At 45.1% G+C, this 24,551-nt stretch overlaps 1 protein-coding gene across 4 annotated transcripts in view; it reads left to right on the top strand.

The window, feature by feature from the left end:
- Positions 1–3,860: 3,860 nt before the first annotated feature.
- LOC139063675 (uncharacterized) overlaps positions 3,861–24,551 on the top strand; it is a 44,313-nt gene continuing 23,622 nt past the window's right edge. Inside the window, exons 1-3 of one of the 4 annotated variants that reach the window (XM_070546286.1) lie at positions 3,861–4,215; positions 7,444–7,533; positions 13,077–13,152. In XM_070546286.1, the coding sequence (XP_070402387.1) occupies positions 4,140–4,215; positions 7,444–7,533; positions 13,077–13,152 (242 nt within the window). In that variant the 5' untranslated portion in view covers positions 3,861–4,139. Of the gene's footprint in view, positions 13,153–24,551 lie in introns of all 4 variants that reach the window. The other 3 variants (XM_070546285.1, XM_070546284.1, XM_070546283.1) reach the window with 3 other exon arrangements.

The raw sequence follows: 24,551 nt of genomic DNA, 5'->3' as shown, positions 1-24,551 counted from the left end.
TTACATTTAGAACTTGCAACAATTACCACATGACACTACACCATAAAATAAATTATGATGCAAAATAATAATAAAATAAAAATAAAATATCATCAACAAACAAAAAATGTTCAGAGGTTGATATTTCAGCATTATATTTCAAACATGTTTGATTCATTGGACTGTAATTTAAAGAACAAGAAACTCAGACATTGTTTCGTACAACTCAGTTATAGATTGGTTATTTTCTGATACTACTTTTAGAGATGTTGTAAATTGTTTTATTTCATTTTTAAAATGGTTAATGTTAGGCTTGCTGTTTTTCCATTTAGTTTTATGTATATGGTATTTTCCCATGATGAAAATAATATTCACCATTTTGGATATCTTTTTTGGCAGAGCATCCATGTAGATCAACACTTTAGATTTGTTAAGCCATACATCATTTCTCTCAATATTTAATAATCGATAAACATCCTCCCAAAAACCAGTTGTTACTGAACACGAGAAGAAAAGGTGCTCAATAGTTTCACATTCTGTCATACAAAAGACACACCGGTTCACTTCAAAATTAAATCTTTTTCTTAATGTTTCGGCAGCTGGATTGATATTATGTATTATTTTGAATTGAATTTCTTTCAACTTGGGTGCAATTGGCCATTTAAGATAGCTGCATGGCTGTAGTTTCCTTTCCTGTGATTTTTATTTTCTTTGATTTGTCAATATCATAGAATAACTATTTTTAACATACTTCCAAGTACTTTGTTTTTACATTTTTGTTCACCTTATTTAAATTTGCCAATTTTCAACTCAGGAAGTTTAATCACCACATTTGAATTAAGCAAGGTATTTTTAATCATGAATTTAAGGGAAGTGGAATAGCTCTACTGATTTGATTAAACTCTCTAACAGAGCATTTAAAATTAAATTTTTCGACAAAACATTCAAATTGTAACAAATTGCCATTTTTATCCATCAAATCTGTCACATATAAAATCTGTTTGTCATACCATTCTTCTTTGAATTTAGTCTTCCTATTAATTACAATGGCTCTATTATTCCACAAGGTGGAGCTATGCGGTGTAAAGTTGTGGCTGAATATCATTTTCCAGTAGAGCAGAATTTGTTTATGGAAGTCAGATAGTTTGATTGGTAATTTATATATTTCAAAGTCACATTTTAACAGGAATTCTAATCCTCCAACCTTTTGGAAAATATATTTTGGTTTGTGGAACCATATAGAATACCATATAGAATGTGTCTGTGAAGGTTCTCAGTCATCCAGGTCATTGTAGTCTAAGGAGCTTTGAAAGAAAAGCGTCTGGACTTAAAGCACCGTCCCTGTTACTCTCTAAATATGTACAGTAAATACAAATACAAATTTATACAATATTACTAAAAGAAGAATTACTAAACAGAGATTTATTCTACAGGATAAGGTGTAAATTGGCCATGGTAAAATTTATAAATAATGTGTTATTGACAAGAACGTACATTGGAAGTTATACAGAACTAAAGAATTTAATGACTTTCTCTCCAACCTCCCAATTAATTGTATAATTTTATTGTTCATTTATTATATTTATTACTTCCTGTTCCAGACTGAAACAATCATCCAGCGTTTGGAAAGAGTCCTGTCACTTTCAGGAACTACATCTGTGGATCCTCATTTCATAACAGATGTTATTCTGCCCGAGGTATGTTTATATGACACTTATAAATATAAAAAAACACAACTTACTAGTATTTGTAATGTTTTGTAACACAAGCAGGAAGAAGTTGGATGCTAAAATTACATTTTCACCAACAGAAAATAGTGCCTTCACAATAATAATGTGGTCAAAGATCTGCATAATGTAGATTCTAACTTTTTCCAAATTAATTTGATGTAAAATTGTTTTATAGGCTCTGATTCAGTGGGTGCAGACTACAAATGTCATCTGCCGTTTTCAAGCAGAAGACTTGCTTATGAAGACCAAGCCATTCATTGACAATGAAGGGTATAGTAACATTTGGGTGCTGACTCCTGTTAGGAGCATGTATAATAAGCTGAAATTTTGAAACGCCATGATTTCTCTGACCTCACAGAAAAGCAGAACTGGCCATTAATGATGACACTCCAAAGGTAAAGCACACATAACAAGCATAGTATATAGTACATATGTATATATTTACAGTGAGGGCGGAGGGTGTTTGATGTCCCGGGAATTTTGCAACTTCTACTTCGAAATCAAAGAGGGGTTTTCAGCATACATGCATAAACATTGCATGTATATATATAAATGTGTGTGTGTGTGTGTGTGTGTGTGTGTGTGTGTGTGTGTGTGTGTGTGTCTGTCATTTTCACAGGAAAGCAGTATTTTGGCAGACACGCTGGCAGCAGCCGAGTGGGTAAAGGGAACACTGTTCGAGGGAATGGTTAAAGTGCCATCCGTTCTGTCCATGGATGAGGAAGAACAGCAGGAAGTCCTTGAGGCAGTTCAAAGCTGGAACGAGGACCATGATTATGACTCTCCAGCAGAACATTTGACTTTTGCTTTTGAAAATAAAAATGACTATGACAAGTTCTGTTCCTTTATCATAGATGAGAAGAACCTCAAAGTTTTCTCCAGATTTGAGGTACAAGACTAAACAGCATAGGTCTTGGTTTTAATAAAGTTTTATTGTGTTCTAAGTCTTCTGGAGTCCCTTCACATTACAGAGAGTGATAAATCTATATAGAAAATACAAAACTTTATTGTTGTAAAATCACAATATCTATTAACAATAAACTACATTCCCAAATCTGTTGTAGTGACAAACAGCCTTTTCACTTCCAAGTTGTTTAAAATGTACTGCAATAACCATTTTAAGCCGGCAGATGGCGTTATCTGCTGCGATTGCAATGACAATATTGAGAAAACTAACAGTTTATCTCTTTTTATTCCACAATCCACATTGGTAGCAGTTGTCATAAATTATTTCAGAAATTGAGAACTGCTCTGGCGCTCTTCATCTGCCTCTGGTGTTCCCCTGCTTCCTGACTCCGCACCGGAGGCCAATGACCTGCCGGTCTTCAACCCGGAAGTGTCTGTGGATCTTCCACTAGAGCTGTCACGGATTCGTCTGTGGGAGCAATAAAAATGATGGAAAAAATAAATGCATTAACGCTTCTGATTGCATTACACTGTATATGCATGGAGTGACTGGGAAATGCATTTGTAAACCGCTTGAAATATTTCAAATATTTTTGGTGACAGCCTTGTTTGTTTTGATTTTGTTAATAAAGTAAAAAATAAAAACGTTGGCATGATGAGGCCGATGATGCAATAAGTGCTGCAATTACTGAAGTCACTACAGCCTGTGGCAGCTGCAGGTACCGTGGCAGCAGTGGCAGGTGCCACTAAAAGTCGTGGCACCACCACTTCCGGGTGGTGCCACGACTTTTAGAGGCAGGGGGCGTGGCTAGTGCCACTAAAAGCCGTGGCACCACCCGGAAGTGTCTTGGCAGCAGTGGCATGGGCCGTGGCAGCTGTGGCAGCAGTGACAGCGGCCATGGCAGCAGTGGCAGGTGCCACTAAAAGCCGTGGCACCACCCGGAAGAGTCAGAGCTGCCAACGCAAGTGCCACTCGCGCTGCCGCTGCCACAAATTGCGCTCGGTCCAGCTGCGTAATTTCTCCGAGTTTTGCAGTTGCGGGCGGGAGTAGATATGCACACTACGGGTGCGGGCGGGAGTAGATATGCACACTACGGGTGCGGGCGGGAGTAGATATGCACACTACGGGTGCGGGCGGGAGTAGATATGCACACTACGGGTGCGGGCGGGAGTAGATATGCACACTACGGGTGCGGGCGGGAGTAGATATGCACACCACGGGTGCGGGCGGGAGTAGATATGCACACCACGGGTGCGGGCGGGAGCAGATATGCACACTACGGGTGCGGGCGGGAGTTTAACGCAGGGGCGGCGTTAGGCCTGGCTACTTGGGCTGAAGCCCCGGATGCTTGATGGAAAGCCCCGGATCTAAATCGCGGAAGTAACATGCAGTACCAAAGTCCAACAGAGAGGGAGCAGCTGGCAGTAGTTTGTATACAGCCTGCCTGAGCCTCCACCACTGAAGAAGAAGCCCTTCAGCAGCCGGCTTCTTCTGCTCTCTCTGCCTGAAACGCATGAGTGAAGATGGACATAAGGACGTTTTTTAGACCAAAAGTACGGCGACAGAACCCCAGCTTTGATGAGACTGGTGTTGACTCAGGTTTGTGAGTCTTATTTGAAAATATTTGTTGTGCTGCTGGTTTGCCTAAAGCTAGCTTACTATCAGGTAAATTTGTTGGAGAAAGAAAGGGAATATTTACTATCATCTCACACTAAACACTAACAGGAACAATACTCTGACCTGAAAATGCTTAATATGTAGCTTCAGATTAAAAATTATGTGGTACAAGACAAATATGATGTTGACCAGTGCGTGTCACGTGTGTGTGTGTGTGTGTGTGTGTGTGTGTGTGAGCGTGTGTGTGTGCGTGTGTTAAGCCCCGGATGTTCTTCAGTCCTTAATCCGCCCCTGGTTTAACGCTGCAGTTGCAGGTGTTAATGGTCAGAAATTCAGCAGGAGCGGGATGAAGAAAACAGTCCCGCGCAGGGCTCTACTATGTTGCGTTTGTGTTTCGTTTTTTTAATGAATTCGATTAAAAATAAAGGCGCCCGGCCCGACGGCCCTCGGGCCGGGCCGACACGAGGGCCTAGGGCTTCAGTGCAGGGCTCTACCTCTGCCTACATTGGACTTCTGAATCAGAACCTATGCTCACCTGTGTTCTCCCTCCTCCAGACGCTGAGCTGTCGTAGCAGTTCCAATCACAGACTTATCTGTGCATCCTAAGTTCCTCCTTTATAAATAAATCATTTTACCATCCGTTTTTGGTCTATGTTGCATTCTGCATGTCTTGGGTTAGGTACCTTCCTCCAAACATGACACTTACTTGAGTAATAAACCCTATATCAGGAAAATATTGTCCTCGGTTTGTGTCCTTCCAGTGAGCTTTGCAGATGTGGGAAAATGTCATCAGGCAGTAATCATTGTTAAATTCATAATTATTCTCGGAGAGAGACCAACTCTTATCTGCCCCTGGGAGCCCCGTAATGCATAGCGTCATTTCAACATGGGGGTGTCTGCGACACGGTTTATATGCAGGTAGCGGCGCTGCGGCTGCTTTATATAGCGACTCGTTGCTTTCTCCCTCAACCCAAATCCTCGGATCACGCATTTTAGCTAAAACGCTAACGTTAGCTTGCCTTGCGTTGACTGTAGAGTTGTGGGTGATGGTCACGCAGATGTGTCATGAGATTTGAAGCGTTGCTGCCTTTCACAGACACTTTTTCTGCACGTGCTGCAAACAGGATAGCCGTCTTCTATCAACTGTCCCTCGGCATTCTTCAAATATCAAAAAAAAATGCCCGTACTTCCCACTTTGTCTTCTTTGAGGGATAATAAATGTCCTGAGCGCTGCTGTCTCCTCCTTTGGTCATTATTTCAGCTTTAGCCTCAAGAAAGTTTTGGTCGTAAACAAAGCGCACATGTGCCGCCGGCAACTTCAGCAGATGATACGGTGGCTGGTAAGGGTCACCGCGCCTACACCGCAGCCACGGTAACCCACCAAGATAATATATATATTTTAAAACAAGACGGTTATTATTTTTGTCAACTTTTGTACCGGGGTTTACCGCTACACCGGTTACCGTGACAACCCTAATCAGAACCCAAATCTACATTTCATCAAGACTGATCTTTTGCTTTCTGATAATTTGCTGCTCATGTTCACACACACACACACACACACACACACACACACACACACACACACACACACACACACACACACACACACACACACACACCTGCAGTATCTATCACTTACAGTTCAAGCACTTTGTTTAAATTTCAAACACTTGAAACCTTGAAAACATGAAGAATAAAAGATATTCATCAACATGAATTGGAATATATTGCTGTAAACAGTAGCAGTTTTAGACCTGGACAATGGGGGCGGCAAAATGGGTATTAGGTATTGAAAAATCCTTTTTATTTTCGGTAGTGCTGTGTGACTTTTGGAGAACATATGTTACAGCGGCGACGGCTACTTGGTTTTTTGCTCTTGCCTTCTTTATGCCTTGGGGTATAAATGCATCACATATTGTAATAAGTTGGTCAAGTAAATCACGCATAAGGAAGTGTGATCGCCCAGGGCACCAAACGAGCTAGGACTGCCCCTGGTTGTAGATCTTAGCTCATGTATTGTTTTCTTTTGACATTTATATACTTTTAACATCTTAATACTTATAATTATTTTACAGTGTCTGTTTCGTACCTTGCTTCTAACCTTTTTTTCCGTTGGTTTGGCATGGACCTTGTTCATTTCGTTCAGAATTGCCATCAGCACCATGAGCGTTTTTAGCCTATGTTGGGGAGTGCTGAAGCACCCCTAAATCATCTCCCAGCACCCCTAAAATGTGAGAATTTAAACGGTTTATTTTTACTAAATGTTTTAATCACACTTGTAAAATGTAAAAAGCATACAGTGCTTGGTTGAAACGTCTTATTTCAGTAGCAAAAATGCAGCAAAGCTCTCCCTCCTCAAAAGTAGTTTGATCCTGTTCACCTTTGCCAGAGTCCAGCTCCGAGCCTCCGTAGGCCAGCAGCCTCCATAGCTGAGTGGCTGCTGTAGTAAAGGGAGACCAGAATTACCCGCAAATTGAAACACTGTCCCACGTTGCTGAAGGGTTTCCGTTTCATGTTTAAATCTTAAATTAAACTGTTTGTGAAGAGAAAGCAGTGGCTGTTAATCCAGCAAGGACGCGGGATTTTATGCAGGAGCGCGCTCCGCGCATGAACCACACCAACAAAAGGAAAGACAGAGCGTGTGGAGGAAGGACTGTCATGACCCTGCCATGCCCTGACCTGCATACACCATAATTCATCTCATCAGCCTTCATTCATCACACCTGGTCCCCTCATCAAGTGCTGTAAGCAGACTCCAGGGGCAGCATGTTGATATGTGACATTACCAGGGGGGCTGCCAGAGATTTTGGGCCCCATGAAAAAATATCAAGTTGGGCCCCCTGGGGGCTTGTCCATAGCTGGAGCTGGGGTTCCAACCTCCCAGATTAGAAGGGAGAAAAAAACATAATATATATACTTCATATTAGTGTTTCAGTTTTGCTTAATTATGTAGGTCTACATGCATTCTTACTTATTTACATATCATTTTCACCAGCTGTCTCTCATTAAACAGTGAATTTCCTTCAACAGAATTAGCAATATCACTGCTGGAAAAAGCAGGAAATGCTGAAAGGTGTTAATCTCCTTTTCCCTATTACTCCCTTAAAATGTGTTTATTCTAAAATGTTATTTGATGATCAAATTCAAATTTGGATATCTAATTAAATGTCCATGTTGTGTCAAAGCTTTACATAACTACATTTTCAGCTGTCTTCTATCACGACGTGCTGGTGAGTGGAGCGGATGTAAGGATCCAAACGCTGGGAAGCAATCAGGCAGAAAGACAACCTGGGACAGGTAAAGTCTTTTAATGATAAACACGCGCAGGACATGGGAACAACGAGCCAACCAGAGACACAGAACTGGAGGGGTTTAAATACAAGCGGGGTGGGAGCTTGGGTGATTGGAAAACGAGAGGCAGGTGGGAGCAATTAACAGAGACGCAGGTTGAACACAATGGGGAGACAGGACAGGATGTGACATCTTTCCTCTTGAAATCAAGTATTTCTGTATGACTGACAAAAATTAAGGATTCACTGCTCACAAGGTGACTTCTTTATTAAGTCTCCATGCCTTCATCACAGACACAAAATGAATAAGCACACAGTTCAAGCCGAAGTCAGTTAGGGTTACATAAAATTTTAAAGTTGGATAACTTTGCATGAATTTGTTTATAAGTCTCTAGAAACCCCATTTTTCTCAACAACAAAAAAACAGCTAAAAATATATTCAGCCTGATTGTACACAGCAAGATTTATTATTTACAGTGATATAATTAATAATGCTCCTGAGAGACATACTTAGTGACGGACTAAATAACAATGCTTCAACCTGCCAGTGTTGCCAACTGTTTTTGACTGAAAGTAGCTGAAGTTCCCCCCAAAAGTCACTAGATGTCGCCAGATGATGTCACGTGCTAATTTACATATTGATGACATCATCACGCCACATTAGCGTTCGTTTTCCCCATAGCATCTAATATATATATATAGGACTAAAAGGGAGGAAAATAAAAACTATGTTATATGTTAAAGTTATTAATTAGTATGATTAAAATGGGCCCAAATTGCTTTGAAATGTACAATAAATTCCAAAACTACCAATAAAGGGGCATTAAGACAGATATGGTGTGGTGATCCAAACAGTTCTGTTGTAGGATATAACTCAGACCTCCTGCTCTCCTCATTCTCACAGACATTTTCCTAAAAAGCTGTTTTTTACACCTCATAGGTTCTCAACTTCTCTGTTGTGCATTCTCTCCATCGTGATAATAACGGTGCACCGAGCAAAAGGGAGCGGGTGTCTCATAGTATAACCATCCCTGTGTCACTGAAGGAAATTCAGATGAGCCACAGAGCTGCGTGTTTAAATGGGACGGTAGTTGAAACTCCCGATGACTTCATTTGCCAAATGCAGGAAAAGCCAAAGTGTCTGACGGCTGCAGAACCAGAGATGGCCCCCGCGCCGTCTCTAGTAGAAGCGTGAGCCTGCAGTAATATGAAAGCAGCAGACGTAAATCGGCGGTCTCCAGCTCTGCAGCTGTGCTCTGTCTTCAGCGAATCAGACCGGCCGAAAACGGTTTATGATTGGTCAGTCCTCGTGCACATGTGCAGAGTATCGTTCTCTTTCCTTACTCCCGGAAGAACGGTTCAGAGTGCAAATGGTTTCTTTGTTGCTAATCTGTGGGGAATATCTACATGAAAGTTCTACAGAAAGTAGCAACGGGTCCTGAGAAATGTCGCTAACTTTGTCGCTAGGCGCTTTTTGGAAAAAAAGTCGTTGAGGGGGGTCAAAAAGTTGTTAGGAACAGTGACAAAGTCGCTGAGTTGGCAACACTGCAACCTGCCCAGCATCCAAAACAATCTATACATTTTTACTGATTTTTATATATAATTATCATTATGTGGAAAAACAATGTGTTTATCACCAAAAATAGCCTTTTTATATTCCTTTGTAATATAACTGATAGAGAAGAGAGCCTTAAGTGATTCCCAGAGAACCCCTTAAATGAGGCTGCTAGCTAACATGCAACATTGCTCACCTTCTTGAGGTTCATTGGGTTGTGAGGGGACACCTGCTGACATATCATCAGCTGCTGATTCTGGTAGGGACTAGGACAACAACCCATTTACCATAATTAGATGAAACACAGTTCTATTTCATCTAGTCTTAGCCCTTAAGCTAGCTGCTATTGGAAGGATGATCTCAGTATCAGCCAATCATAAAGAGCTTAAATGTATGCCCACCAATGGTGGGCACCCCTTGTGGGTATATAAGTGGAGCAACTCCACTGTTCGCCTCCGTTATCTCTTCAAGCCAAGCTTAAGAGCTTTCTTTAAAGAGCAAATTATCTAGAAACAACATTCAACTCACCAGTCATGTCCAGCAACGCAAGGACCTGCCCGGCCTGCCAGACGGGCTCCATCTCCAGTGGCGACCTGCACATCAAATGTGAGGTCTGTCTCGGGGCTCATCACGTTGGCCTGGCCTTGACCCCCCAGGCCTCGTGCCCATTTTGTGCTGCTCTGCCCGTGGCTGAAAAGATCGCTGCCCTTCTCGAGGGCCGTCATGTCGAAGTTCACACAGACAACCAGGTGGCGGCAGCCTACATAAATCGCCATGGGGGAGTTCAATCGGTAGCCACAGATTTACTGTGTTGGGCACATGTCCACCTGCTGTCCATCAAAGCCACCTACATTCCTGGGTTCCTGAATGTGGCAGCAGACATCCTGTCGAGAGGGGGACCCCGCGACTCCGACTGGCGTCTGCATCCCGCACTGATATCACAGATCTGGATCAAGTTCGGGGAACCCTCTGTGGATCTGTTCGCAGCTCGCGAAAACGCTCAGTGTCGCCTGTGGTTTTCCCTGAGTCCCCGGGACCACCCCCCGCTTGGAGCGGACACCTTCTCACGCCAGCCCTGGCCTCAGACGCTCCTGTATGCGTTTCCGCCGGTCCCACTGATTCCCCGTCTCCTGGACCGAGTTCGGTCTGAACAGCTCTCGGTAATTCTGGTAGCTCCCAGACGCTTGTCCGCGTCATGGTTTCCGGACCTGCAAGCGCTAGTGTCCGACTCCCCGTGGAGGCTCCCGTGGAGGGCGGACGCCCTTCTCCAGGCGGATGGGATAATCAAACATCCTCCAGAAATAGGCCAATGGCTGTGGGTCTGGCCGCTGAGCGGTCACGCTTAGAGGCTTCTGGGCTGCCGCATGATGTGGTCGCCACGATTCGGAGTGCGCAGGCGCCTTCTACCGTCGCATCCTATGCTGCTAAATGGGCAGCTTTCCAAAAATGGTGCACAGAGCGGAATGTTAAAGCGCTCTCCTGCCAGCTGGCGGATGTCCTATCATTTCTGCAGATACTGGTGGACAGGGGCCTCGCATTCAGCACTATTAAAACATATGCTGCAGCTATCTCATCCTGTCACCAAGGTTTTGGAGATAGATCTGTTTTCAATCATCCCCTGACAAAACGTTTTCTAAAAGAAGAAGAAGAAGAAAATATAATTTCTATAGCGCCCCTCAAGATAAAAATTATGAGGCGTTTCACAAAAACAAAGAATATAAAAATTGTAAAAATAGAAAAAAGCATTTTGAAAATGTTTAAAAATATATTTAAAATGAGCAATAAGCAATTGCGATTTAAAAGAAAAAATGTTAAGGAAGAGAGAGAGTGAATAGGAAAGAGGGAAATCAGTGGATCCTGAGGAAGGTGGAATAGGTGGGGAGAGTCGAATAAAGAGAGAGTGGTGAAGAAGGTCATACAAAAGCCAGCTTGAACAAGTGAGTCTTCAGCTGCTTTTTGAAGGAGACCACTGAGTCCACTGATCTCAGGCTCAGGGGGAGAGAGGTCCAGAGTCTGGGAGCCACAGCAGCAAATGATCTGTCACCTTTGGTCTTTAGCCTGGTGCGCTGCACAACCAGTAGGCTTTGATCACTGGACCTCAGGGACCTGCTGGGGGTGTAGGGACTAAGAAGATCACCAATGTAAGATGGTGCTTGTCCATGTAAGGCCCTATAGACCAGAACCAGGATCTTGAAATGAACCCTGAAGTTCACTGGCAGCCAGTGAAGCTGGAGGAGAAGCGGGGTGATGTGGGTGTGTTAGGAGGACTTGGTCAGAAGCCGAGCACAGGCGTTCTGAACCACCTGTAGACGGTTCAGGGAGGTTCTGCTCAGACACGTGAAAAGAGAGTTACAGTAGTCTAAGCGTGAGGAGATGAAGGTGCAGAGAACAGTCTCAAGTTCAGAGCGAGACAGAATGGGACTCAGCTTAGCAATGTTCCTGAGATGGAAGAAGGAAGAGCCAACAAGAGAACTGACATGAGAATCCAGGGTGAGAGCTGGGTCAAAGGTCACGCCAGGATTCCTGACGGAAGGTTTGGTGTGAGAAGCAAGCTAACCAAGAGAGTCTCTAAAAGGTGTCAGAAGGTACAGACTTGTGTCCCGCCCGCTATTTCCAATGTGGGACCTAACGGTGGTTCTGCGCGGCTTATCTGAAGCCTCATTTGAACCCTTGGACCAGGCCTCACTCAAGTTTCTGTCACTCAAAACTGCCTTGCTGCTGGCGCTGGCATCAGTCAAGAGAGTGAACGACCTAACTGCCCTCTCAGTGGCTCCCGCATGCCTCAGGATCCGGGAAGATGGCGGGTCTGCTGTTTTCTGCCCCAACCCAGCCTTTGTGCCCAAAAACATTAATACTTCCTTCAAATCCAGGTCAATTTCATTGGCTGGACTTTTTCCTCCTCCCCATAATTCTGATGAGGAGGCGGCTTCCCATCTTCTCTGCCCGGTGCACGCGCTCACACGATATGTGTCACGCACTTCAGGGATTTGCCGCTCACAAAGCCTGTTTGTGCACTACAGAGACTCTTCCCTTGGACAAGCGCTGTCAACCCAGCATCTTTCACACTGGCTGTGTGACGCCATTTCACTCGCTTACACATCATCAGGGCGGGATCCTCCTGAGACACTCCGGGCTCACTCAGCCAGAGGGATTTCCTCTTCTATGGCGCTCCACAGTGGTGTGTCGATCGATGGAAGACATTTTTCAGGCTGCTTCATGGGCTTCCCCATGTCCCTTTACTCGTTATTATTTATGAGATGTGTCTTCAGGTTCCATCAATCGTTCAGTGCTTGGACCTCAGGCAGGCTGAGTGAAAGCATTATGGCACCACATCAGCCCTACTTGAATGAATTTCATCCTCTTGTGGATGATGATTTTAGTGGGGGCCCCACTCTTATCTCTGGCTGCCTCATCCTTTTAAGCCCTCGGCTGAGGCTGAGCGGCCCTCTCTAAAATGAGACATGTTGGGTGTGTCCATTTGGTTGACCTAACCAGTGTGGCGTAAACCCATCCAGCTGCGCATTATTCCAATAGCAGTTAGCTTAAGGGCTAAGACTATACGACATAGAACGTTGGTTACGTATTGTAACCCCAGATTCTATGAGTCTAATCGCAGCCCTTAAGCAAATGGCCCCACTGGTTCTGTTAGGACCAAGAGCCATTGGAGGCAAACAGTGGAGTCGCTCTACTTATATACCCACAAGGGGTGCCCACCATTGGTGGGCGTACATTTAAGCTCTTCATGATTGGCTGATGCTGAGATCATCCTTCCAATAGCAGCTAGCTTAAGGGTTGCGACTAGACTCATAAAATCTGGGGTTACAATACGTAACCAACATTCCTCTCACTATGGAAATCAAAGCCAACAAACAGGTTGAATTTAACCACTCACTAACTAAACCCACTTTTCTTTGAGAAAAACTGTGTGACATACTGACGCCCTCTCTTCTGCCTGTCCTCTTTCTCCTTTCTTTCTTTCCTTTTCCGTGACTCAGACATATTTTTACTGCAGCCTCTGCTGTCTGACTGCTGCGTGAAGCTGGCCTCGCCTGCTACGCGACCCTCGGCCAGGTGAACTGTACCATTTTATGCCGTTGGGGGGGGGGGGGGGGGTCAAATTAATTAGTCAAAATAAAGTAGGGACCTCTGAACAAATTTACATTTCATAAAGACTAAAAGATTGTTTGTTTAATGTCTTAAATGAGCAAAAATACTGCAAAGTAAAGTACTTGTGATTTTTAAATTGTATTTATTTTTTATTCAACTTTGAAACTTTTTTTGGCCCCTGATGTCAGACTGGTCGGCTGGATACGGGAGTTGAGCTTGTGGAGAGCATTGTCTCACAGACGCGGAAGTGATAGCGTCCGTGAAATGCCGGCTCTCGGTTTCATCTAAGAATCTCAGAGCGTTCGAGCGTCAATGAAGTGATGCGGAAATGCTGGGTTTTCCCGAAGTAAGTAAGAACACTTACTGTGAGCTGAGAGTTCGTACGATGGATCGGTTGCTTGGAAACTCTGATCATAGATCCGAAGAAACGATGACTGTGGTGAGCTGGGGAGGCGACTTCCGTATATAGTCACAGTTCGTGACGTAGGTGCGACGTGGAGGGAATCCCCGCGAGGGGCATGCTGGGAGTTGTGGTCCATGGTGGAGGCCGGCTAGCTGGGAGAGGCTGGTTTGGGGACTTGGGTTCTGACAGGACCCCCCCCACCCCCCACCCACCCCGTCGAGGGACTGCTCCTGAAGTCCCAGGGTGGCCCCGGCGGTTCTAGAAGTCAGAGATCAGGTCAGGGTCCAGGATGGAGTGGGCCGGTTCCCAGGAGCGTTCCTCTGGGCCGTAGTCCGCCCAGTCCACGAGGTACTGACATCCCTGACCCCTGCGACGGGCGTCCAGGATGCATCGGATGGTGTAGATGGGCTCACCGTCGAGGAAGCGGGCAGGCGGAGGCGCCGGAGCCAGAAGCAGGGAGGATTCCACATGGGGCTTGAGTCGGGAGATGTGGAAGGTGGGATGAATGCGGAGAGTCGCCGGTAACCGCAGCCGGTACGAGACTGGGTTGATGACCTTCTGTATTGTGTAAGGCCTGAGGAACCAGGGAGCAAGCTTTTTGGACCCTGCACGGAAGCGGAGGTCCGCAGTGGACACCCAGACCTTATCCCCAGGGACATAAGAGGGACAAGGACAAGACGGCGGAGATGTTGGCGAGCGTAATGGCCATTGGCTCGGGTGATGGAAGCTCGTGCTTTGATCCAGGCATTCTTGCAGCACCTCACTAGGGATTGTGCGGCAGGTACAGCAACTTTGGGCTGCTGGTGGGCGAAGACCGGGGGTTGGTAGCCATAGCAGACCTCGAAAGGGGACAAATGAGTCGTTGAAGAGGTGTGAAGGTTGTGGGACAGCTCTGCCCAGAGGAGGTATTTAGGCCATTGCGAGGGTTGGGCCGAGACAAAGCACCGGAGGTACCGACCCAGCTGTTGGTTAGCCCGCTCCGTCTGACCATTGGTCTGCGGGTGATAGCCTGAGGATAGGCTGACTGATGCTCCCATTAGGTGGCAAAAGGCTTTCCAGAATTGGGCCGTAAACTGGGGACCCCGGCCGGAGACCACATCAACAGGGAAGCCGTGCAGGCGCACCACGTTCTCCAGGAATATTTCCGCCGTGCGTCGGGCCAAAGGGAAACCCGGAAGGGCGATGAAGTGGACCGCCTTAGAAAACCAGTCAGTGACTGTGAGGACCGTGTTGAGGTTGTTGACCGGGGGGAGTCCTGTCACGAAATCCAGACCCACGTGGGACCACGGACGGCAGGGCACTGGAAGAGGTCTGAGGACACCAACAGGGGCCTGGCTGGGTGCTTTGGAGCAGGCGCAGATGTCACAGGCGGTAGTGTATTCCTTAACATCTCTTGCCATGCAAGGCCACCAGAGTGCTCGCTGGAGGAACCTCAGAGTTCGAGAGAACCCCGCGTGGCCAGACAGGCGTGAGGAGTGGGTCCAGGAGAGCGCCTCACTGCGACATGATGTAGGCGCATAGAGACGAACCGCGGGGGTCTCTGGAGGTGCGGGGTCGTTCCGGAGGGCGTTCTGGATAGCCTCCTCCAACGGCCACCTTAGGTGGGCCAGGAAACGGTGCTCTGGGAGAATTGGTGCAGGCTCGGACGTGGGCGTGGAGTGTGTGAACTGGCGGGAGAGGGCATCAGCCTTCTGGTTCTTAGTTCCAGGGCGGTAGGAAAGATGGAACCCATAGGGCTTGAAGAAGAGGGCCCAGCGGACCTGGCGAGGATTGAGCTGCTTGGCGGATCGGATGTGAGTCAGGTTCTGGTGGTCCGTCCGGATAGTGAAAGGCTGGATGGTGCCTAGAAGCCACTGTCTCCACTCCTCCAGCGCCCATTTTATGGCCAGCAGTTCCCGATCACCCATGCCATACTTCTGCTGGGTGGCGGAAAACTTCCTAGAGAAGTAGGCGCAGGGATGGAGTCTGTCGTCGGGCCCACCTTGGGACAGGGTGGCACCGGCACCGAAGTCCGAGGCATCGACTTCGACCACGAAGGGCTCCGTAGTCTCTGGATGGTGGAGGATAGGGGCCGACGTGAACTGGGTGACCAGGTGGCGGAAGGCCCGAATGGCGTCTGGTGTCAGACGGAATGGTTGGCTGGGAGGGCTTGGTCAGGTGAGGAAGGTGAGCGGTGCCACAATGGTGCTGAAGTTCTTAATAAAACGGCGATAAAAATTGCAGAAGCCCAGAAAACTCTGTAGCTGTTTTAGGCTCATAGGAAGGGGCCAGTCAGCGACCGCCTGGACCTTGTGAGGGTCCATGGTTATGCCCTGATCCGAGATTGTGAAGCCCAGGAATGAGATGGTCCGCTGGTGGAAAGAGCATTTCTCGGGCTTGCAGTATAGGTTGTTGCTCAGGAGCCGGGTCAGGACGGCACGAACATGGTGAAGGTGTTCGGCCTCGGACTTGGAGTAAATCGAGATGTCATCCAGGTAGGCAAACACCCACCGCCCCAGCATGTCGCGGAGGACATCGTTAATGAGGCGTTGGAATACGGCGGGGCTATTGCACAACCCGAAGGGCATGACCTGGTACTCCCAATGACTGATGAGGTTGATGAATGTGGTCTTCCACTCATCCCCAGCTTTGATGCGGACCAGATTGTAGGCGCTCTGGAGGTCCAATTTTGTGAACATCCGCGCCTAGGAGATGGAGTCCAGAGCAGTCGTGAGGAGTGGCAGGGCATGGCGGTCCCTGATAGTGATTTTGTTTAGACCCCGGTAGTCTATACAGGGACGAAGGTCACCTTCCTTTTTCTTCACAAAGAAGAAGCCTGCAGCACCCGGGGAAGATGAGTGAAACCCTGCTGGAGGGCCTGGTTGATATACTCCTCCATAGCTCTGGTTTCGGAGGGAGAGAGAGAGAAAAGGCACCCACGGGGAGGACTGGTACCTTGTTGTAGCCTGATCTCCATGTCATATGGGCAGTGAGGCGGCAGCAGGGCCGGATTTAGGAGGTTGTGGGCCCATGGGCTTCAGTCAATTTAGGTGGCCCCCTTTTTCAAAATTGTTGCATAGACGCACGCCCGCGCGCACACACACGCGCGCACACACACACACACACACACACATATAATTTTACTATATTATTTTAAGGACTACAAATTGAAACCTTTTTTTTAGATCACACATCTTTAATAAACCAATTCACACACAATACAATAATCCTTGAATGAATAGATTTGCATTTTATGGAAAGAAAACGTTATTTCAACGTTGGCTTCTAAAAGCTGTGTGAATCAATAACCTAACATTAGGTCATCATTTACACACTGAACATTTTAATACAATTCAAATTCTGCTTTTGCTGTCAAATTACTTAAACAAAAATAAACAAAAGGCAAAAGCGCACTCATCTGCCACTAAGACAGAAGACTGTGCTCAAAGCAAAAGATGGATCAGGCAACCAAGCTCTTTCACTCATTTGTCAAAGTTTTTAAAACCCATCAGCATTTTGAGAACATGCTTACTTTTCTGGATTTTTTGGCAGCAAAGTCCTTGACAAGATCACTGAAGTCCAGCCTTCTCACTATATCACTCTCAATGGACATGAGAGCCAAACTGTTCAGTCTTTCTTGTCCCATTGTTGATCTTAGTCTGTTCTTCACTATTTTAAGCTTAGAGAATGATCTCTCACCACTTGCATTTGTGACAGGGAATGTCAGGTAAAGCCTAAATGCAATATCCACATTCGGAAAGATGCTCTGTAGGTTTTTTTCTCTGATTAACTGTAAAAGTAATGGAGCAGAAGTGAAGCTTCTACTCTGAATAAAATCTTTGAACTGGACAATCTCCTCTACAAAGTCCATCTCCAGATCGGCTGAATATTTTCTTTGGAGATTAGAGGCTTTGTTTCGTAGTTCTTGGGCAGTGACATTAGAAAGGTTGTTCAGGAAGCCAAAAGTGTTGTTGAGGTTATCATATGCAGCATACCTGCGATCAGAGGTGGAAAGCAACGGATTACATTTACTCACTATAATGTAATTGAGTAGCTTTTTTGTATATTTATACTTTTTAAGCAGTTTTTAAAAGCTGTAGTTTTACTTTTACTTTTACTCGAGTATGTTTTTGAAAAAGAATTGTAATTCGCTACATTTTAAATCATATCCGTTACTGATTAAAAGTACATTATAGGCTTAATTCAGTAAAAATATTACGTGTAGCAGCGTCGGAACAGAAAGAGACACCTGCATGAGCGCCCCGTCTGAACCGTGGGGGGTGGGGGGGTGTACACTTCTGCTCCAAAACATCAGATCAGTCCCTGTGATCCACTCGCTGTTTACCTCCTCTCTCCCTCCTCTCCTGTGGGTTGGAATCCGCACCTTCGCGCACCGGTGTGACGTCATCACAATTCCACTCGGTTCGGTAGCCGGACTCGGTTCCGTGTTTGAAACGTGTTTCCCTACCGCTCCGCACGGCAGTGGCAAAATAATGTTTAGCGCTCAGAACAAGCGGATTCTCAGCGCTTAGCTCATAAAACAGAAGACCTGCAGGCCTCTGTGAGTTAAAACATCCTGATACTGTTCAGGTGTAAACATTGTGCTCCATCCCTGTGTTTGAACTCAGAAGTTGCTCCTTGATGCCACACATATGTGATGATTTAGCTTGTTTCTTTATTTTACTCCAGAATAAGAGATTAAATTATTACAAAAGAAGAAGAAGAAGAAAATATCATTTCTATAGCGCCTCTCAAGATAAAAATCACGAGGCGCTTCACAAAAGCAAAAAATGTCAAATTATAAAAAAAAACATTTGGAAAATGTTTAAAAATATATTTAAAATGAGCAAAAAATAGGCAATTGTGATTAAATAAATGTTAGAAAGAGAGAGAGTGAACAGTAAAGAGGGAAATCAGTGGATCCTGAGGAAGGTGGGATAGGTGGGGAGAGCAGAATAAAGAGAGAGAGGTGAAGAAGGTCATACAAAAGCCAGCTTGAACAAGTGAGTCTTCAGCTGCTTTTTAAAGGAGACCACTGAGTCCACTGATCTCAGGCTCAGGGGGAGAGAGTTCCAGAGTCTGGGGGCCACAGCAGCAGATGATCTGTCACCTTTGACCTTTAGCCTGGTGCTGCACAACCAGTAGGCTTTGATTACTGGACCTCAGGGTCCTGCTGGGGGCGTAGGGACTAAGAAGATCACCAATGTAAGATGGTGCTTGTCCATGTAAGGCCCTATAGACCAGAACCAGGATCTTGAAATGAACCCTGAAGTTGACAAAAAAGCAGTTCAGTGTAGTTAAATTAGTCATGGTGTGTGTGTGTGTGTGTGTGTGTGTGTGTGTGTGTGTGTGTGTGTGTGTGTGTGTGTGTGTGTGTGTGTGTGTGTGTGTGTGTGTGCGTGCGCGCACACATGAGCGTGTTGTGAACTGGTGTTGTGGTTTTGCACTGATGTAGCCATCTTTATGCTGACCAGGGGCGGCGTTAGGCCTGGCTACTTGGGCTGAAGCCCCGGATCTAAATCGCAGAAGTAACATGCAGTACCAAAGTCCAACAGAGAGGGAGCAGCTGGCAGTAGTTTGTATACAGCCTGCCTGAGCCTCCACCACTGAAGAAGAAGCCCTTCAGCAGCCGGCTTCTTCTGCAGTCTCTGCCTGAAACGCATGAGTGAAGATGGACATAAGGACGTTTTTTAGACCAAAAGTACGGCGACAGAACCCCAGCTTTGATGAGACTGGTGCTGACTCAGGTTTGTGAGTCTTATTTGAAAATATTTGTTGTGCTGCTGGTTTGCCTAAAGCTAGCTTACTATCAGGTAAATTTGTTGGAGAAAGAAAGGGAATATTTACTATCATCTCACACTAAACACTAACAGGAACAATACTCTGACCTGAAAATGCTTAATATGTAGCTTCAGATTAAAAATTATGTGGTACAAGACAAATATGATGTTGACCAGTGCGTGTCACGTTTGTGTGCGCGCGCGCGCGTGTGTCTTAAGCCCCGGATCTTCTTCAGTCCTAAATCCGCCCCTGATGCTGACAAAAATGTAACTAAGTAACTTTTACTTTGAGTACATTTTATTTACAATACTTTTTACTTTTACTTGAGTAAAGATTTAGGCAAGTACTTTTACTTGTCCTTGAGTAAAAAATTATCAAAGTATTGGTACTCGTAATTAAGTAGGAAATTTTAGTACTCTTTCCACCTCTGCCTGCGATCCATTTCAGCAAGTAGTCTATCAACAACCACCAAAAAAACACTTGTGGAGAATTTGTGTCTCGCTGACTGCTCCACCTCTGAAGTGGTGGCACTTTCTCCTTTTGTATTTGTGTTACACCACTCCAGGACAACTTGGTGTAGAAAAACCGAGTTTTATTGGGGACCTCAGAACCATGGCATCATCATACAGAACCAAGCATGTTAGAGACCTCTTTTTCTTCTTTTTTCCCCATTCCTTTCTGCACTGTAACTGCCCTCTACTGGTGAAAATGTGTAACAGCTTAACCAGAAACAAACGTAGCTGACTTACTTTTCAACTCTCAACAGGTTTATGCAATGTTTCAGACATTTTATCTGTACACTTTACCAAGTGCTACATTCCTCCCCTGCTAAATAAATGTTGTCTCAACATTGACAAAACATGACAATACTGAACAAGAATAAACAAATGTACTATTGTTTTTTTAGTGACAATATCAAGATGGTATGGATTAGGGTAGGGTTTAGCAGTGGTTTAAGATCACTTTCACACTGAACTATTGAACCACAAGTGACTGAATCACATGTTACTCATTTACCAGATAAGCATAGGCTTATAACAATGCTGAGTTTTTTCCTAAATGGTCCATGTAGAAATATTTCCCTCTTAGACACATTACTATCACTTCATCACACACTCCGGAGTCTAGCAACTTAGATAGCAATCATCATTGTACAATTAACCTTGTCATCTATCAGTCCCATTTATCCTGCTACCATCCCAAAAGCATCAGATACTTGTGTCACCATACTGGTAAAACCTTGAAAGTACTCATACATTTGTGCAAAAAAAAATTATATAAGTTTAAATTTGGGAATGTACTTCACAGTTCAACAGTAACTGACTGGCACATAGGCTGGATTGTAAAACCCATGTAGAGCTGTCCAAGGTACTCCAAACTGTTCACACAATGGAGAGGCGGGTACACTGGCATACAATGGGTTAACACTATGACCAATTACTCCCTGAACTGGTTGCCCAAACGCATCATAGGTCAGTATTTTCTGGGGGCATCTCTCTCTTTGAGACCTTCTCAGCTGTGGTTCCGACTGTTCTGAGTTCATCTCACTGGGCTGATCTGGAGAAGCAGCAGTTTTTGCTGATGCCAAGATGTCTTGTTCGGTGTTATCCTGCCCATTCCCCATGCCTGGTTGGAACTCTTCAGCATCCACTCTGAGCTCCAAATTCATTTGCTGAGAGTCCTGGGCAATTTCCGCAGCAGGGGCTGACACCATCAAATCCTCTTGAGGCTGGCAGCGGTGGTGCCTCGCTCCCTGAGACCAATACAGTTCCTCCTCATCTGAACTCTCTGTATAGTCCAATGCATCTGGGAGATCTCTTGGTTTTTGTGTCTGCGTAGTGCGGCGTGGTTCAGCCCTTGTTGTTTTTGGGAGAGGTAATGCGTTACAGGGCATTAGCATGTTGCGGTGGAGAATACGACCACGTCCTGTACCACGCTCCGGCTTAACCTCATAAACAGGGCTATTTCCCCCCTCTGAGAGATCACTAAGTGAACCTGATCCTCCCAATAAGAGTGCAGCTTCCCAGGCCCTCCCCTCTCTGACATGTTCCTGACGAGTACCCTGTCCCCAGGTGAGAGTACCGCACTTTGTCTCTTTTGGTCATAATGTGATTTTCCTCTTGCCAGGTTCTTTTTAATGTTTCTAGATGCAATGCCATATGCTTCTTTCATCTGCTGTTTCCATTTGTGAGCATAATCTTCATGTGATTTGCACTGGTTAGTCTCACTCAGTCCAACAATTACATCTATAGGGAGACGTGGATGTCTACTGAAGAGTAAATAAAAGGGCGAGTATCCTGTTGAGTCACTGGTTGTACAATTATAGGCACGCACAACTTTGTTTACATAGTCACTCCAGTGTTCCTTCTTTTCCTCATCTAGGGTCCGCAGCATCGACAGCAAGGTACGATTAAACCTTTCAACTGAGTTCCCCTGTGGATGGTAGGGTGTAGTCTTCGAATTGGCCATTCCTGTGTACGTCTGCAGCTGTTTGAATAAATGGTTTTCAAATTCCCTGCCTTGATCATGGTGTAATTTACCAGGAAAACCAAATTTCAAGGAAAAGTCATTAAAAATGTTATCTGCTGCTGTTTTGCCAGACTTGTTGCGTGTAGGGTACGCTTGAGCAAACTTAGTGAAGTTGTCCTGTAACACTAAAATATACTCATACCCTCCCCTGCTTTTTTCGAGATGAACATAGTCTATTGAAACCATTTCAAAGGGTGCAGTAGCAGGCACGTGACTCATGGGGGCCCTCAACTGAACTGTAGGCTTTTTCTGTGTGTTACATTTACACACCAGTGTGATGAAAAACTCAATATCTTTGTACATATTCGGCCAGTAAAATCTACTTCTTGCCAAATTCATCACACGCTCCACCCCCAGGTGACCCATTTCACAGTGAAGGTATTTATAGACTAGTTCTTTGTATGATTCTGGAATCACAATCTGAGTGTAAGTCACAGTTTTTCTTATCAACAACCCGTCATTAGAAATCAAAAGCTTTTTCCACTCATGGAGCAGCTGTTTTACTTTGGGATCTTTGGTCACTAATGTTTTGTCAAAGTTTGTGCCCCTACCCTTTAAGTTTAGAACATAAGCTATGGTAGAGTCCTGCTTTAGAGCTTGTAGTAGCTCCTGCTTTGTGATCCTCACATCTGGCTGGGTTTCTGTAAGTATTTGATTTACTTCTGGACTGCACGTTACAGCTGATATCCAATCCAGCTGCTGGTCTTCCTGTGTTTCAATAGCATTTAGTAATGCACTTAACACTTCGGGTGAGCACAGCTCAGTGCATTCTGGCATGTAAGAGTCCATATTAGAAGGTGTTCTGGACAAAAAGTCTGCATCAGTGTTACTTTACCCGGGGCGGTATTTCAGTGTTATGTTCAAATCTGCCAACTCGGAAACCCATCTGTGTCCTGTCGCATTAAGTCTAGCTGTGCCTAAAACATAGGTTAAAGGGTTGTTGTCACTATAAACTGTCACTGAGGGAGCATAGAACAAATAGTCTCTAAAGCGCTCAGTAATGGCCCACTTTAGTGCTAAAAACTCAAGTTTCCCTGAGTGCAACCTGTAGTTTTTCTCAGCCTGTGTTAGTGTTCTCGATCCATATCCGATTACTCTTAACTTACTGTCCTGCCTCTGGTACAAAACTGCCCCAAGTCCTTCCTCCGATGCATCTATGTGCAGGATGAAAGGGTCCTCAAACCTGGGATAAGCCATGACAGGTGGGTTAGTCAGAACATCTACCAGATAGTCTAGTGCTTTTTGGTGACTGTCACTCCATATGATTTTTTTGGTGGGCGCAGCATGTCCCGCCTTAGCTGACTGCGTTGGTGTTTGGTTGATGTCCTCTGAGAGTAAATCGTACAAGCACTTTGCATGTCTTGAAAAATCTTGCACATAACTTCGATAACACCCCAAAAATCCCAAAAGCTTTCTCAGCTCTTTGATGTTTTTTGGAGGGTTGTTTTTTAAAGCTTGTACTGCTTGCACCTCTTTTTCATCCATTTTGTGTCCATCTGCTGAAATGATTTTGCCCACATAGCGGACTTCATTTTTGAACAAGTCACATTCATCAGGTCTTAGTTTTATCCCCCAAGCCTGCTGGCGTTTGAGAACTGTTCTCAAATCTTCAATATGCTGTTCAAATGTTTGACTGTACACCAAAACATCATCTAAATATGGAGTACATATTTTGTCCCTCAAGCCTTCTAGACTTTCCTCCATACTACGCTGGAATGCTGAAGGTGCATTGGTAAGCCCAAATGGAATTCTATTCCATTCATACAGCCCCCAAGGTGTTGTAAAGGCTGTGTATTTTTTTGAATCCTCGTTGATTTCACCTTGATGGTACGCTTTACCTTGGTCGAGCACACTGAACCACATATTGCTGCCAAGTCCATCAATTATCTCCTGTATTTGCGGTATAGGGTGCCTGTCTGGAATGGTCTATTTATTGAGACCCCTATAATCGATACACAGCCTCAGGCTTCCATCCCGTTTCCTCACACACACACACTACTGGTGAAGCGTAAGATGAGGTTGATTTGCGAATAAAGTCTTTCTTGAACAAGTCCTGAATGTGATTTTTGACTTCATCATAGAGAGCACGAGGGACCGCGTTGTAGGATTTGGCCACAGGAAACTGGTCAGTCAGTTTAATATCCATTTTCAAATTTTTTATGTGGCCAATTTCCTCTTTGTGTTTAGCAAATGCCCCTGACTCCTCCTTCAACATTTCCATGACAGCTGCCTGCTGCTCTGTGTTAAGGTGGCTCAGACTGACAGGTGGGTTCCAAGGCTCTTCAGGTAAGCTAGGTGAGTTGTCTTTTTCTCCAACTGAACCTAGCTGAGCTTTTTTAGGTTCATGGGAAAGGTGTGTGTTACTCTCTCTGTTACCTATAAGGGTTTTAGCTGGCAAAACAATGTCATGTTTGGTAACATTAGTAAAATAGATCTTAGCTTTTCGGGTCTTGCCTGATACAAGCAGCAGCTGGCTGTTAAATTTCAGGCCTTCATCTAATGACAGGTTTCCATCAGGCTCAAAAAGCATTTCACGTTGTACTTTTGAGCCTGTTTTAACGGAACAACTAATGCCATGCATCTGTCCACTGGGTACGACAATAGCTGTCCGTCCTGATCTAATCGGGTAGGTAACTGTCTCACTACTTGAGGTGTGGATAAGGTTCAAAAG

This window comes from Nothobranchius furzeri, chromosome 17 (assembly GCF_043380555.1).
Source record: "Nothobranchius furzeri strain GRZ-AD chromosome 17, NfurGRZ-RIMD1, whole genome shotgun sequence".
In the NCBI taxonomy this organism is placed as follows: Eukaryota; Metazoa; Chordata; class Actinopteri; order Cyprinodontiformes; family Nothobranchiidae; genus Nothobranchius; species Nothobranchius furzeri.
This window is presented reverse-complemented; position numbering and strand designations above follow the sequence as displayed.